This window comes from Mesitornis unicolor, unplaced genomic scaffold, assembly GCF_000695765.1.
Source record: "Mesitornis unicolor isolate BGI_N332 unplaced genomic scaffold, ASM69576v1 scaffold9249, whole genome shotgun sequence".
Classification (NCBI taxonomy): Eukaryota; Metazoa; Chordata; class Aves; order Mesitornithiformes; family Mesitornithidae; genus Mesitornis; species Mesitornis unicolor.
Window position 1 is genome coordinate 1 of NW_010206522.1, and position 15,688 is coordinate 15,688.

General features: G+C 50.7%; 1 protein-coding gene across 1 annotated transcript; it reads right to left on the reverse strand.

The window, feature by feature from the left end:
- Positions 1-6: 6 nt before the first annotated feature.
- On the reverse strand, positions 7-9,407 carry VPS11 (vacuolar protein sorting 11 homolog (S. cerevisiae); the record flags this gene model as incomplete). The annotated part of the gene is given in 17 exon segments (XM_010191786.1): positions 7-147; positions 869-1,091; positions 1,204-1,375; positions 1,916-2,118; positions 2,433-2,572; positions 3,017-3,178; positions 3,484-3,672; positions 4,169-4,312; positions 4,717-4,930; positions 5,929-6,080; positions 6,362-6,563; positions 6,936-7,183; positions 7,285-7,448; positions 8,485-8,620; positions 8,806-8,954; positions 9,189-9,311; positions 9,314-9,407. Coding segments are annotated over 17 exon segments (2,790 nt in total), but the record flags the coding sequence as incomplete, so codon positions are not given.
- Between the last annotated feature and the right edge of the window lie 6,281 nt (positions 9,408-15,688).

Here is a 15,688-nt window from a genome sequence, read left to right on the forward strand (position 1 = left end):
GTGGATGAGCAGCTCCCGCTGCAGGCCGGCCTCGATGGTCGTAGCCGCCTTTCCCGGGGGCAAGTCCGTGATGAGGGTGAGCTTGTTGAAGACGCCTCGACCAAAGTAGTCGGCCACAACGGAGAAGCCATCGTTGGAACACTTGAGCTGCCAGACACAAAGTAGTCGCATCAGCCCAGCCCTGAGAGCCCCTGGCCTCCAGCTCCGCCCCTTTCGCACCCTGCGCCCACCACCACTGTAACAAGAGATGCAGCGGCCCGCACCGCCTTGGGGAGTCTGCTAGCTCAGTGCAAGCTCTGCCTGACCCGCTTCCTCTGCTAAGGCTTTCTGGCGTTGGCTGCTCACCTGTTTCAGTCCTATGTTTGAGCCACGCACTTAATTAAAAATGTAACGAACGCTACTCTTAAGCAAGAAAGGGACTGCCTCGGCTACTCCAGTTTCCACACGCATTAACACGTTCTAGCTAATGCCCCGTTCTCACTTTCACCACTTCAACCTTGGGAAATGCAAAGCAGATGCAACACCTTTGGTGCACCCCAACTGCACCATCCCGTTCCCATTCCAATTCACGCAACTTTTTGTCCTTTCTCTTCAGTTTGTTCTATACAACTAGTTGACCAGTAGTCTTGATCCATTTCAGGGTCAGGTGAGAATAGCTTCCCTGTCATCTCTGGAGAGCATCGAGGGCTCTTCACGCCCTCTACATGACACGGTCACCCTAGGGCCTAATGCCTCATTAATCACAGCCAAGGTAACCTTGTTTACAAAACGGACTTGGTCCTACCTTTCTTTACCAGCCTCTGTGGATCTGTAAATTAATCTAAACCCTCTTGATCGAAACATGGCAAGAACAGCGATGTCACCCTACCTGATGCTGAAACTGGTCGTGCAGATCTCTCTTCTGCTCCTGGGCTCGGATCATGTCCATCACCTTGCGATTCTCTGGCATGCAAGTAGGACATTCGGAATCGCTTTCCGAGTAGCTTTCAAAGCAATGCTGGTGGAAGGAGTGACCGCACAGGAAGTGGACTGAAGGCAGCTCCAGGGCACTGGTGCAAATGCTACACTTGGTCTTCTGAAAGATCTTGGGACTGAGAGAGCGAGAGGAGGCAGAAGGGGGAGAAGGACAAAGTATATTTTTCTTTAATAAAAGAAAACAATGGTTCTCTCCTATGCAAGACAAGACAGTGCGCAGTCCCACACCTTGCTTTTAGTTCTTCGATCTCGCGGCGGATCCTTGTGGTTTCTTCGCGGTATTTCAGAATTCTCTGCTCATCCTGCTCTATCTGGCGGCTCTGCTTCTGCAGCTTGTTGACGAGATAATCCTTAATCACAGAAAGCGTGGCTGTGGAGTTATGAGCCAGGGTCTGCACAACTGAGAGCAACAGAGACAGCAGTTTAAACACTAGCAGTAAAGCTGCAGCGACGCTAGTCCTACCTGGGCAGACCACTTTCCTGTAAAAGGCCACTTGCAGGCAAAGGCAGTCAGCACTACTACTGAATCTCATTTGAAGCTCATTTAAAGACTCGGTTTCATTTTGACCTCTTCCAGAAATGGCTGAACAGAAGCACGTTTGGATAACTCGGACCAAAAGGGGCAAAGCAAGCAACTAGTGGGTTGGATTCCATTCCAACTTCTCCACCAAGGGACAGCAGGCCTTTCAGCAAGCCCTTCAGCTCCCCACACTGACAAAACAGAAAAGGGGGACAGACATGTCTACGACTGACACCACGCATCTTTTTCCCTAATTAGGGAGCTGTGACTGGCATCGCTTTTCCTCATAGCACAGGTTATTACTTCGAGTGGTGGGCTCAAACTGTGCCGATATTTCTCTCCATTTTCTAATCTACAGAGCGTGAAACAAACTAGTTTGGGTTTTGTGGGGTTGCTGGGGGTGCCAGCTGTCATTGTTACCGAGCAGCGGAGGCATAAGATTCTTGTTCTCAATGTGTTTCAGCACCGCAGCAATATACTCCTTGCAGTCCTCCTCCTTCCGCGCAAAGTAGCCGAGAGCCTGTTCCCAGAGACAAGCCTCTTGGTCTCCATACAACTCGCACACCTCGATCACCTTCTTGTACTGCTCGTTCTGCATATGGTAGTGCATGATCTGCTGGAAACTACAAGAGAAAGAGACTCATCAGCTGCAACAATCCACCGGTCCTGCCAAGTTGCTACAGGGACCCCAGGTTTTCACCCAACCACACTGTCCCCAGACACTGACGCGGAAGCCAAGACAGGTAGAGAGTGAATGACAGACCTAACTGCCCTGCTCTGATGAGATATTTTCAGCTGAACAATGATCTACAGTTCCCATCTAGAGATCTTAAAGAGGTCCTTAGCATTGTAAGGCACCAACGTGAATGGTTCAGAAATCCCTGCAGCGGGGGACTGGGGATAGGGGGAGGACTCGACAGACAAGAGCAACACTCACAGTTTGCCCTGCTCATACAGGTAGAGGACACCATCCTTGAAATTGTGCATCTGACATAAGACCAAGGCCTTATCAAAGACCGTTTTGAACCTTCCGCTCTTCAGGAGGGTGAGGGCTTCATTGTGCAGCTTCTCCTTGACCTACAGAGAAAGGGGAGAGGTCAGGGAGAGCAACATGCACGCACACAGAGAACATTTTGCACAGAGCTGACAGCGATTGGCAGCTCTTTCAACGAGAAGGACAGTTTTGCCGTTTGCCCTCTGTCCCTTTTAAGCAAGCAGGACGCGATTTCTTTTGCCCAAACAGCCCGCATCCTCAGAGACAAAGGCAAGCAAAGAGAGCTATTTTTGTGGGAGAGGCATCTGCCCACAAAGGCGGTATTGTCTGGAATCTGTTCTTAGTGAGATTCATGCAAACCAAGCCCAGCCTCGCTGAAAGGCTGCTTTCCCATTTCTGTGCCGTTTGTCCAGCACAGCATACGTCTTGCCTCATGTTATCAATGGCCATCTGGAAAGGTTATGGGCTAACAGGATTCAAAGACACCAAGTCTCCCTCTCAAAACACAAAGCCAGAGGAGCTCAAACCTGCTCGTCTTGTTCATGCGCCCAGTTCTGGAGCCGAAGTTCCAGTAAAGTGTCGTAGACGCCCTGTGGGGAGTCAGCCTGCACCTCAGTCATGTGCTCCAGAAAAGCCTTCAGTTCTCGGGAGTTGTTTGCAAAGATTGGAATGAACTCTTCCGAATTGGCCTGTAACACAGCCAGAAAAAGTCAAGCACCCAGATCAATCACAGTCAGACTGATGTTTCCTCCCTGCCACGCTAAGCGCTCGTCTCCAGAGTCCGTGATGCAACAGAGAGAGCACGGGCTGCCGATTACAGCAGCAGTCGGTTCCAAGCGATAGCTTTAAGCAGTCTCTTGTCCCTGGGACTACCAGGATAGAGCTTCTCATCATACCCAAAACTTCTGGCCTGCGCCACAGGGCACACAGGAGGATTCGCTTGCTGTGAAGTTACTACTCAAGAGCAACAACTCTCACTGGGTGCAAACAGTACCTTTTTCCCTTCCAGGATCCCAGTGCCCTCGTTGTCTCCTGACGGCCGGTAATCAGTGCAAAGGATCTTCAGCAATTCTGTGGTCTCGTTAGGGACGTGGTGCATCAGGATTTTACCATACCGCTTCATGTTACTCTCTGCCTGATCAAAAGGCAGCTTTCCGATATAGCACAAAGCCTCTTGGTAGTTCTGTGGAGGCAGCAGAGAGGGGGGGCAGTGAGTAAGCACACAAAGTCACACAGCATGAATCTCTGCTCTCCATTTTGACGTCAGGGCAGAAGGCACTGAGGACATGCTGAGAGTACGCCTTAAACACCATTTGCTCTGAATTATCACCTAGTTCACTATTCCTGCTTGTTTTCCTCCTCAGGCAGGAGGACCGGCTGGGGGCCAGGGGAACAAGCACGCAATGTACAACACTGTCTCACCAACAACTCCTCTTAAAGGACTCTGTAAAAAGCCACATCTGAAACAGAACAACGAAGCCCCTCTGATGTGCACACCCTTAGTCGACCCCACAAGGCAAATACCAACACACGAGTGGCGGCGGGTGTGGTCGACGCTGCCTCAGCAGCCCCGTCAGGACGCAGGGAGGAGGTCAGTGAAATGGCATTCTTGCGAGAGAGGGGACTAGGGAAGTGGTGTTCTCCCCAGCAAGAACATGGGAGCGAGAACATCTTCTCACTTTGATGTCTTCCAGCTGGATTTTGAGGTACCATTCGTGATGCGCGTGCTTCTCTGCCAGGTACACAGCGTGGGAGTAGTAACCCGCTTGACGAAGCACCTTGATCGCCGTTTCCACGTCAAAACGGACCTCACTCTCACTCGTCTACAAGAAAAGAAGCAGAAAGATGGCCTTTCAGCAACGTTCTCATAGCCCACAAGCAGCGAGCATTTCTCTCAGGAGAGGAAGGACAGAGCAGGAACAACCTGGCAGCTTTCACGCAATCGAAAGGTCACACGTACAGAAAGGAAGAAGTCTAACCACCTCTCGTCAGCCTGGCGGCCACACCAGCAAAAGCCAGCGTGCTCTCAACTCAGATGGCAAGCCAGCCAAGCTGCAAATGCAACCAAGAGCTCGGAAATACAAGAGCAAAACCAAAGGTACCGAGAGACAAATCCACTATTTTCTCTCAACAACCCCACATGAGCCAATTTACAAAGTCACTGCTACCCCTTTTTAATTATGTTGCGGAGATAAAGACTTGGCATGATGTTGCCTTCCCCCAGTACCTTAATGAACTCCTCCAGTTTGGAGCTGTCCTTGAGCTTGGTATAGCAATTCAGCAGGCGCGTAGTGCGGTAGCAATTCAACAGGGGCGTAGTGTGCTCTGCATTGGCCAAGGACTGCAGGTGGAGCGTCTGCAGATAAGCAGTGAGGTTGTGGATACGCTGAGCGTCCAGGAATTTCCGAATAACATAAGACGGTTCCAGCTTCCCTATAGTTCTGGGAGGGGAAGAGTCACGTTACAGGACACGGAACACCCAGCAAGTTAAAACTTGACTCCTGAACGTCACCAGCCATCAACCCACCCGAGACCACTCAGCTACGCACCGGAAGCAACAATTAGCTCTGGCACAAGACCACCCATCTGTGTGCATGGTGAAACAACCGACCTTCTTACAAAGGCCACGACTGGGGCGACGGTGACAGCATGCAAGGAGGCATGCTAACCCTAACCCTAACCCTAACCCTAACCGTAAGCCGCCTTTAAAGGAGGTGGCAAGAAGACAGACTATGCTCTGATCACAGCTATCTGGAAAGTCCAAAAAAAGGGGAACAAAAGCTACTTGTTCCTTCATTTCAGTCACATAACTCAAAATCAAATCTAAACACTCGGGCCTGCACAGAGCGGTTTAGCCACAGTTATCCTGACACATAACGCAAGCTGATGATAATACACACGCCGACTCTCGACGAGTCATCGGGACTCCGAAGTTTCGGTTCTGTGTGAACATAACGCTTTGTGGCGTTTTAAAGAGACCGAACATGAAGTTGTTTTCAATAAGCCTCGAAACAGGCTGCTCCATGTTTCAAAAAACTCGAGATGTTTCAAAACTGACACTAAGCCATTTGGGCATTTTCCAAGAAGGCTGCCATGCACTGTCAAATCACATCATTCATTTTACCTACGGCGATCCCTTGAACACAATGGCATCATCAGGTCCCACTCCATCCCAGTGTGCCTTCATTATTCATGGTAAAATATGATCAAAGAGGAGAAGTTTACCCTAACGACTACAGAGCAATTTTCAAGCAATGTTTTCTGAGACTTGTGATCTCACTGACATGTTTCTCTCTACTGGCAGAGTTTTCACCTCAAGTCATTCTGCTTTTTTTTGGTTGGTTTGTTTGTTTTTATCCCTGGGCTGGAACAGAAATCAAGGCCTCGGTAGCCCCTATCTGTACTACACCATCGTGGCTCCAGAGGACCCCTTGCTTACCGGATATACTGCTGGATGGCTCCGTCATGGTTCCCCTTGTTATACAGATGATCGCCGTACTGCCGGAAAATCTCTGACAAACCATCGCTGTCCAAGTGGTGGCTCTTGGCCAGGTTGATGGCCATTTCAAACAAGTTCTTCCTGAACAGCATCTGTTAAACACATAGTAAGGGCAGAATGAGGGAAATACCACCCTGCAAAAGACCTTCAAACGCACCCGGAAAACAAGTTGTTTCTTCTTTTTGGTGCTGTATGCATATGCGTGCTCGGGCTTTTAAATACAAAATGCCTTCTAATGGTGGTTACAATGAAAAGCCATCAGGTCGTTTGTAAAGTAACTCGCTTACCTGGACAGTTTGACTTCTCAATCTGCAAAGCAAATACAATCTTGCAGACATAAGGCAGAGTCTAATAACAGAACAGATTTACGTGCCTCGAGTTTGGTTTGCGTATCCTTCTCCTGCAGTACGTGAATCTTCCCGTCTCTGGTCAGGACATACAGAGAACCCCACTCTGCTAAGACATCCACTACATCATCAAAGATCGAGCTGTAGGCAATGAATTTGTTGCACAAGTCATAGATATTCAGGACTTGTTTGTCCGAATTCTGTGCCTCATTCCCAGCAAACTCCGACCTGGAGAGCAGAGTAAAGTTTTAGGAAAGAAGGAGAGCACAACTGGAATTCTTGATACCTAGGCAAACTAGAGATGTCCAGAGAGCCAGACAAATGGGGCTCATTTGGGCGACTAAACTAAGTGGACCCAGAGGCACAACACTGTGCAGTCATACACAAATTCCATCTACATATTAGACTGAGCAATCCACAGGACAGGAAAAAAGTCCCGCTTGATCAGGACACTTAAGCGTGCTACTCTCACAACCAAAATTAATCAATATATGGGTCTGGATGAACCTTAAAGACCTCTGGCAAAGACTCAATCAACCCCCAAGGGAAAGCAGGAAGATGCAAGAGCAAACAGAACTCATCTGTTCCAAGAAGCCCTACTTTGGAGAAGTCTTCCGGTCCTTGGAGACAATGATGAGGTACCCCCGATACCAGTGAACAATCAGCTTCTGTCCCTCGAAGGCAAAGCAGGGGCCACGTTCATCCGGTTGATAAAGGTACACACATTCGTTTCCTGCCACAATGAACTGGAGATCCTGGGAGGGGTCGCTGAGAGACGAACAGCGCAGTCCACAGCCATGCGTGTCCAGCTCCAAGTGGGGATAGTCTTTCACCGAAAGCATGTAAGTCTACAGAAGAAATACAAGGTTTTGGGGATCGCTCCAAACCAGACTCTGAAGCCAATGCAATTTGCAAGTCAGAGTCTCATTTTTACCAGTTAACTTCCCACCTGGATGTTCTCTGTAGTCACCACAAATAGATGCGTTGTTTTGCCAGACTGTCGAAAAGCAAGGCCAGTAACTGGGTAACTGCCTTCGTGTAGGATCTGGGTCTTACTGTGCCGGTCTCGAGTTATGTCTCCTTTTGTAAGTACGACACTGCCATCGGCAAAACCTGGCGAAGGGGACAGACTAAACCGTTACATATGTGGCACACCTGAAACATTATGCAGTGTAAGTTAGGGCAGCTCTGCTGAGTGACACCACCTTGCTTGCCAGCAAGGTATTAATAGGCTTGTAGCAGTACATGCCAAACCACCCCCGATGACTCGTGTTACGGGTCAGCTGTGTCACCCGACTGCACACAGGATGTCACCATTCAGCAAGGTTCAACTGTCTTCCGACACACAACCTTGCTCACAGGTTACTGTTTGAGTCTGTCTGTATTTGGTTTTAGAAATACCTTTCTCAGCCACCAATTGTAACTATCCTTTTAACTCTAATGGCTGATTCAAAACAGACTCCACGCTACAGAAGGGCTAGAGGGAGATTTGCCAAAGAGAGTAAAAGGTGCACTTTTCCCAGCTTGCCGACAGCCCCAGTCCTACAAGTTGTCCCACGGTGGAAGGCCACAACACGCGTACGGAAAGCTTTTTGACTTCGGTGCTGGGACCGACTCACTGAAAATGCCTGTAATCTCCCAACATTGCTGCTCCTATTCTGTCCAAAGTTAAGCAAGAAATATTACAAAGGAATGGTTAAATGCCAGAAGGCAAACTGTCTTTTTGTTTTAAAAAAAAAAGGTTGTTATACAGCGCTTGAAAAAAAAAAAAATCTCTCTCCAACATTGGCTATCACAAAACCTACGTTTTTTCCAGTACTACAACAAAAGCTAGATTTAGTACTCAGATCAATAAATGTGTAACCTTCCTGACTGGTGAGAAAAGATGGCATCAACTAAAAAGAAGTGCTTCCCTTTTAAGTATCAAAGTTATTAGTGCAATTTATACAGACTCGGGCTAAACACGTAGTTATCTTCTCAAGCTCTCCAACAGTGAAGGATACACTATCTCTCTGTGAGAATAACATAGAAACTATGCAAGAGGAAAGACTGTCAGGATGTTCTATGCTGACTTTTGTGCTATGTATTGGTTTTCGTGACATCTGAATAAAGACCGTAACGTAAGCTATTGCAGATCAGTTTTACTTACCAATAGCCATGAAATTAAGATTCTCATGGACAGTCAGGCAGGATACAACTGTGGGCTTGTTACCCGGTATCGCTGGAAAAATTCGTGTGCAAAGAGGATTGCCACCATCACGTTTCTCCAGGTTCCAGACTTTAACCTACAAATAACAATGATCTGGCATACGCAAAGTGTGAGGTATTAGGAGACTAATGCCTGGCATCAACTGTAACAGTGCCCAGAATGAGCACATTGTTTAAGTTAAAGAAGGTTAACTAAGGTAATCGCAGCAGTCTTAAGACTCATAATACAAATGCATTTTCCTCTCTTTGCCATTTGACTTACCAAGGGGTTAATGCCTTCTTCATCCTCACCAACAGAAACCAAGATGCTGTGCTGCTTCAGCTGGTACAGATGTGTTACCCTGAGCTTGTAAGCCTGGAAACTGCTGAGTTGAAGAGAGCGAGGCAAAAACCAAATCTGACCTTCCATATGTAGACCACAGTTAAGGCACACAGAGGCAAAAACCACAAAACCCACAAAATTTGAGGAAAAAGCCCCAAATCCTCCCAGAATCCAGAACCTTAACGCCTGCTTCTCGTCTGGTAAGGCTGCAGTAAACGCGCTTCCGCAGGGCAACCCAGCGAGGGGCTCCCCGGCCCCGCCGCACCCCGCACAGGCCAAAGCGGCAGGCCGGCACCGCCACCTCCCGCCGCCGCGCAGGATATCCCCGAACACGAGGCTTCCCCGGCCCGAGTCGCAGACTGCGATGCCCGTGGGTAACGCGAAGGGCTTCCCACCAGCCCCATCTGGCCCCAGCGGCTCCTTCACCGTCTCTCTGTCAAAGAAACGAAGCGCCGCCACTGCAAGTACGCCGCCATCTTGGACAAGTGCCGCGCCCCCTCGCTTGTCACGTGACCGGTTTCCCCGCCCCGTCAGATCACGAGGCAGCGCACACAGCGGCTCCCGCCCCCGAAGGGGCTACGGGAAAGCGGGGACGGGAGTGTTCGCAAGGGCGGGTAGCGATAGGGTGAGGGCAAGAGTTTTAAACTGAAAGAGGGGAGGTCTGCGTTCTATCTTAGAAAGACATTCTTTAATGTCAGGGTGGTGAGGCACGGGCACAGGATGCTCAGAGAAGCTGTGGACGCCCTGTCCCTGGAAGTGTTCAAGGCCAGGTTGGATGGGGCTCGTACAGGCCCGGGAGGTGCTGGGCAGTCTCCAACCAAGTCTGCTGCTTCAGCATTGTCACAATGGGCCTTGATTGGGGCCACACACACACACACCACTGCCAATAGGGCAGGGAGGGTACTTCAAGAGAGTAATTAATGGCAGGCTCATAGTGTGGCATGTCCTTGTCAAGGAGCCTGAAGCAGCATCAGTGCAGGCTCTGCCTTGAGACACCCACCTTGATCGTGCACCTGTGCGGTATGGTCACTCTGTCGGCCGGCTGAGCACAGTCCTCCCCCTAGCAGGATGGGGAGAGTTGTGAAAGAGTAAAACATGAAAAGCTGTGGTTCAAAATAAAAACAGTATAGTAGGTGAGGCAAAGCTGTACACACAAGCAAAGCAAACTAAGGTATTTATTCACTACTTCCCATCAGCAGGCCCCTTCCTGGAAAGCAGGGCCTCAGCACATGTAAAACTTCCTTGGGAAGACATACAAACCATAACTGCAAACACGGCTCCCTCCTTGCTCACAGCCTTCACTGCTGAGCACATCATCATAGAGCACGGAATAGCCCTTCATTGAGTTGCAGTCAGCTGTCCCAGCTGTGCCCCCTCCCACGTTCTTGTGCAGCCCCAGCTTGCTTGCTGGGGGCAAGGGGGTGGCAGGGAAAAGAGACAAAAGAGAATCTCAGCACTGCACAAGCGTGTACACCGGTGTGTTACCAACATGATTCTAGTCACAAATCCAAAACACAGCATGGGCTGCTACGGAGAGCACAAACTCTGCTTCAGCTGTGCCCAGTACAGCCTGGCAGGCATCTGCAGCCTGATGCAGCGCAGCCCATCAGCCCCGCGGGCTGCCAGGCCCTGCAGTGACTGCGCCCCCACAGAGGGCAGGTGGGAATGGGGCAAAAGGAGGGGAGGGGGGAGGGGGGCAGCTGCTGGCCACAGGGACACAACCCCATTGGATGTCAGTATAGGGACATAGGAGCACACAGCCCGGCCTGAAGCTGACAACAGCACCTTCCGCCTGTGGGTCCCCAGAAAGCAGCAGCCCGTGCTCCAGCCAGTCCTGCTGCAGGCAGCGCCCCTCATTTTCCAGCAGCAGCGTCAGGCAGGGCTGGCACACGGAGGCCCCTGCACAGCCCCAGGCCTGTCCCAGCATTGGATGTCAGTATAGGGACATAGGAGCACACAGCCCGGCCTGAAGCTGACAACAGCACCTTCCGCCTGTGGGTCCCCAGAAAGCAGCAGCCCGTGCTCCAGCCAGTCCTGCTGCAGGCAGCGCCCCTCATTTTCCAGCAGCAGCGTCAGGCAGGGCTGGCACACGGAGGCCCCTGCACAGCCCCAGGCCTGTCCCAGGAGCAGGCTGCAGCAGGAAGGACAAAGGCTCCCAGTGCAGTAGCACCCGTCCTTGCTGTGTATTGTGGACTCCTACTTTCAGCCCCCATTTTTGGCACTACCTGCTGGGCAGTCACCTGCGCAAGATCAGGGCCAGCCGCAGCCTTCCTGGTGAAGCTGGTACATCCCAGGCCTCCAGCAGCACTGCCTTTCCCCCCGCCCCCCCCACACTTGAAATACTGACGCATGAGCTCCTGACATGGCAGAGCTGTCAGTTTACACTTCTAAACCAGACTCCAAGTACTTAATTTATCGCTAGGCTTTTGGCTGGACAGATTTCAGGGGCTCACCTGTGCTTTGGCCTAGGGAATTTCTGACTGAGAGCAGGTGACAGCATAGCCACCTGAAACAAAAACAACCTACACGAATGTTAAAAAGCCTGCAAAAGTCACTGTCCTTCATAATTACTTTCCTTCCAGTCTTCATTCCCTTTTCTTCACTGACCAGTAAAGAAAAACGTCTCCAGTGTCACACAACCCTGGACCCTGCTCGAGTGCAGTCACTGCAAATCCAGCCAGCTCCGGCTACAGAATCCAAGGGGCGGAAGAACTCCATGAGCTACCAAATCAGCAGCTCAGCACACACAATTACTGCTGTGTTTATGCTGGACAATTGCCCTCAAGGTTCCCAGAGATCAGCCAGCGAGCTCCAGTCTCCGGATGGTATCGCACTGTTCCCTGTCACTTTGTCACCTTGGTCACAGCTCACCAACCGTTTTCAGAGCTTTCACAACACTGCCAGCTTGAGGTTCAAGAAGTCCTTTGAACCCTTTCCCTCCATCCAATGGCCTCCAGAGCTCTCTGATCAAAAGCTGCGGTCTCACTTTTGACATCGGCCATGAAATGTTCACACTGCACTACAGCTGTATGTGCCAGGTACGTTTTAGAAGACCTCTTCCACACAGATCCCCACACAGCTCTTACCTTGCTCCTTGTTTTAACTGCTGATTGCGCTCAGCTGCTCTGGTTGCACCAAGAGAACCGTCCACAGGTCAGGAATACACCACTAATGCATAGGCAGAAGGGTGGCAGCAGCTTTTCCTTAGATGTGAGAAATAGCAGTGCACCCTTCACACATGGAACCTCAGCTGAGCCACGAGTCACCCCGCCAGAAGCACCCATCGCACAGCACGCCCACTCTTGCCTCCAGAAGACACTCACGGGGGTGACCCTGCCTGTGAGGGGAAGAAGCCAGCACCACCGCACACACCAGCGCTTCCTGGAGCACAAGCAGCCACCAAGGCAGAGCTCGGGGGTGACTCCCATGGAAAGACATGAAGATGGAGCCCTAGCAGACTTCTGCCACACCATTCTGGCCTCTTCCAGGAGCGCCCCGTGTCGAGCTCGAGGCTCTTTTGGCGCCGGAACCAGGCACCAGGTGAAGTCAGCCCGAGCCGGGAGGGGACAGCAGAGCACTGAACCCTCGGTTTGAGGGTGCAATGGACAGAGGACGCCTCCTGCGGCTGCACGCCAGCCTTGCTGCTTATCAAGACCGAGTCCTCTTCTCAAGGCCTCCCTCCAAAGCTCGTTGCGAGCATCCGCCTCACACTGGGGCTTCTCTAGGAAGAAGACAGCAGGCTTTTCATGCAGGTAAAAGAAAAACCAAGACCAATGTGGAGTTCCAGGGAGCTTTTATTGAGTTTAATCAACAAAACCAGGATTTTACCATTCATCATTTTTGCACTCGGAACTCATGAAGCTCTTCACAAGTCAAGTGCTGTGACGCATGTACAGCCAGAGAAACACGCTCTCAACAAAACCTGAGCTCCGCTGGAGAGTTTGCCAATTACCGATTTAACAGAAAGCCAATTTTCCCCGCCCTCCCCTGAATGTTGTCAAGGACTAATCCATACGCTGTTTGCTGGTTAACAGTAAGAATAACAACCTCTTGACCAGGGACCGGTGGATTTTAATCTTCCACCTGGATTGCAAATATTTTTTTTTCTTGAAATAAAAGTTCCAGTTTCTTTCAATAAAGGGAACAGTGACTAATTTCTTCTCCTGACACCCCTTCTCCGTAGTTATTGGTTAAAATACAGCGAGGCTGTATCTTAATAGACCCATCCCTCCCCCCACCCCTCCTTACCCTTCCCTAGCTTGTCCACAGCAGGATTTAACAATGCTTCCACATCGGGACATTGTAGCAACACAAAGGTGAACGGAACAAAACCTAGAGGAGCATGGGCCACCGCCTCCCTCGGAAGATGGGGTGCACGCCCGCTGGTCCAGAGAGCAGGTTTGTGACGAACACAAACTGCGATGCATAAGAGATGGACCCGAAGCTCAGAGTCATCAGAAAACTCCCTGCGTGGGCTCCTGCTGCCCAACCTCGACCACGGCGGCTGCTCCGCCACAGCCCCTGGGAACAAAACTCACTCTGTCCTCGCAGAGCAGCGGCTGCTCGGCCCCAGTGGCACTGCACAGTCCAGCACCAGGACAGGAACCGCTGCAACAGCAGCTCGGGAGACGTGGCGTGGCATCTCCGTAACCTCTACGGCTGAAACCAAGGCAGGACAGCCGTCTGCTGCGGTCTGCATCCTATCGGTCACGAGAAAAACCCAAGCGTGGAAGCATTTTTAAATCCTTGGAGCAGACGCCCTCCCCCAACCCAAGTAAAAATAAAGAACAAAAGATCAGAATGAGATGATTTGATACCAACACGTACACAACATGAATTCATGTTGAACTTCCCTGTTCTTACCCACAAAAAAGTCACAGAAGGCAAAGGAAAGATGCTCCCATCTCATTCTGGCAATTGAAGCACAAATTTGAGACCAACCCGCCCCCCTCCCTTTGGGAAAAGCCCTGCAGCGACTGCAGCGCGCTCCTGTGGGCCCGCACCCCGAGACCAGCGCCAGAGCCGGCTGGGGACTCGCGGCACCCGCACAGCCCCCGGCCAGCTCTGAGGCTGCATCTCGTGTGGTGCCTCCAGACCCGCCAGGGAGAGCTGCAGAACACATCGTTCATTTGCCACAGCAAGTATCTGACCTCGGGCTCTTCGCTGAAGGCTCCAACTAATGCATGAATGTGAAGGCTGGTATGTGACCAGCAAAAACAGGAGCTCGCAAGCGATCTCAGGAAGCCAAGATTTAGACACGCTCCTTACTTCTGGGTAGGGGAAAAAAACCAACCAAACAACAACAACAAAAAAACAACAAAAAAACCAAACAAAAACAAAAACAAAAACAACAACAACAAAAAAAACAAACAAAAAGAAAACCCCCCAAAAAAAACCCCAACAACAAAAAAATCCTAGGATTATCCTAGTTGTTTGGAGCATCTTTCCACTTGCAAGATCGCATCTGCTAGAGATAGCCTACTGGCACCAAAACCAGGCTGCTTCCTTCTTTACAAGAAGCCACCCAAAAATGGTGCCCCCGATAGTTTAGGTAAGTGCCAATCCTCAATTAGAGGCCAAGTTTAAAGTAATACTTTCAAAAGTTCTGTGCTTCAAGAGGGACCGGCAACGCATGGCACCAGGCTAACCTACCCCAAGCCCACGCAGAGCACGCACGTCTGACTCGACACCGCTATCCTGTTCCTGTTACGTGTGCGTGCCCTGGTAAGACACAACGCCTTTATTTACATTTTCCATATCTCTGTTGCGCTAAAGTGATCCCTCTCTTGTGTCTCTCTGGAAAATCGTAAGCTGGCTGCAGTACAAGAGCAAGATTTTACTTTTGGTCAAAGTCACCGCCCACAAACTCCCACCCCCCACCCCCAAAAAGCACCCCAAAATTGTTTACATTTAGTACCTGCCAGTCAGATGTGAGCTGTGTGGCTCACAGAGAGTCTGTGACCAAGCTCTTGAGTTTGTACTCTAGTGCAGCATTTGCTACAGTTTCGGAGTCACTGCTGACAAAAGGAAAAAAAAACCCAAACACAAAAACCTTTCTGTCTCGTAAAGCTGCTGTCAGGAGGCACCTGGCTCCTATTTCGGATCCCCCAGGAAACGGATGGCTAAGTCCGCCTCGTAGTTCCAAACAGTTTCACTCCAATTTAAAAAAAGGGGTCAAAATGGGGAGAAATTAAGACGATTAATTCCTGCCTCAAAGGTAAGCAAGCGTGGTGTGAGTGCAGCATCTGAATACGCGATAAACGACCGAGCAAAAGGGACTGCTTTTCTCCGGGTGCCTCCTGACAGCGGTGGTGAACAGGCTAAAAGGGAATTTATAAGAGTACGGTTTTTGATTTGTCTCACTCCTTTTGCCTGTAGATCAGGCCAAACATCAAGCATGTTGGGAGGGGCACAATTTGAAGCAACACTACTTGACCAGAAAGCACTTTTCAGCAATATACAATGCGAAATGACAGAGAGCAATTCATGCCAGAACAGAGGCGATGGCAAGCAGCTTTCTGCAGCTGTTGCCACGAACGGGGGTTTGCCCTCACCTGCTCACAAGTCTGCGCAGAGGCCGCCGTGGGCGGAAAGCGCACAACGCTGCGGAAGTACGTGGACCCCGCAGAGCTCCAGAACAGTCAGCGTACGCACGCACATGGGTTTCCTATGGTTTGTCTTAGGCCCAGGTCCGTACCTCACGCGTACGCTTCTCGGCAGCGCAGACACCCGCTGGATTTCCCTCACGCCGCGGTGGAACACAGGTCACGGCCCCCTCCGGAGCTTCTCACGTTCCCCAAGTTTCTACGGGGGAAATCGAAGA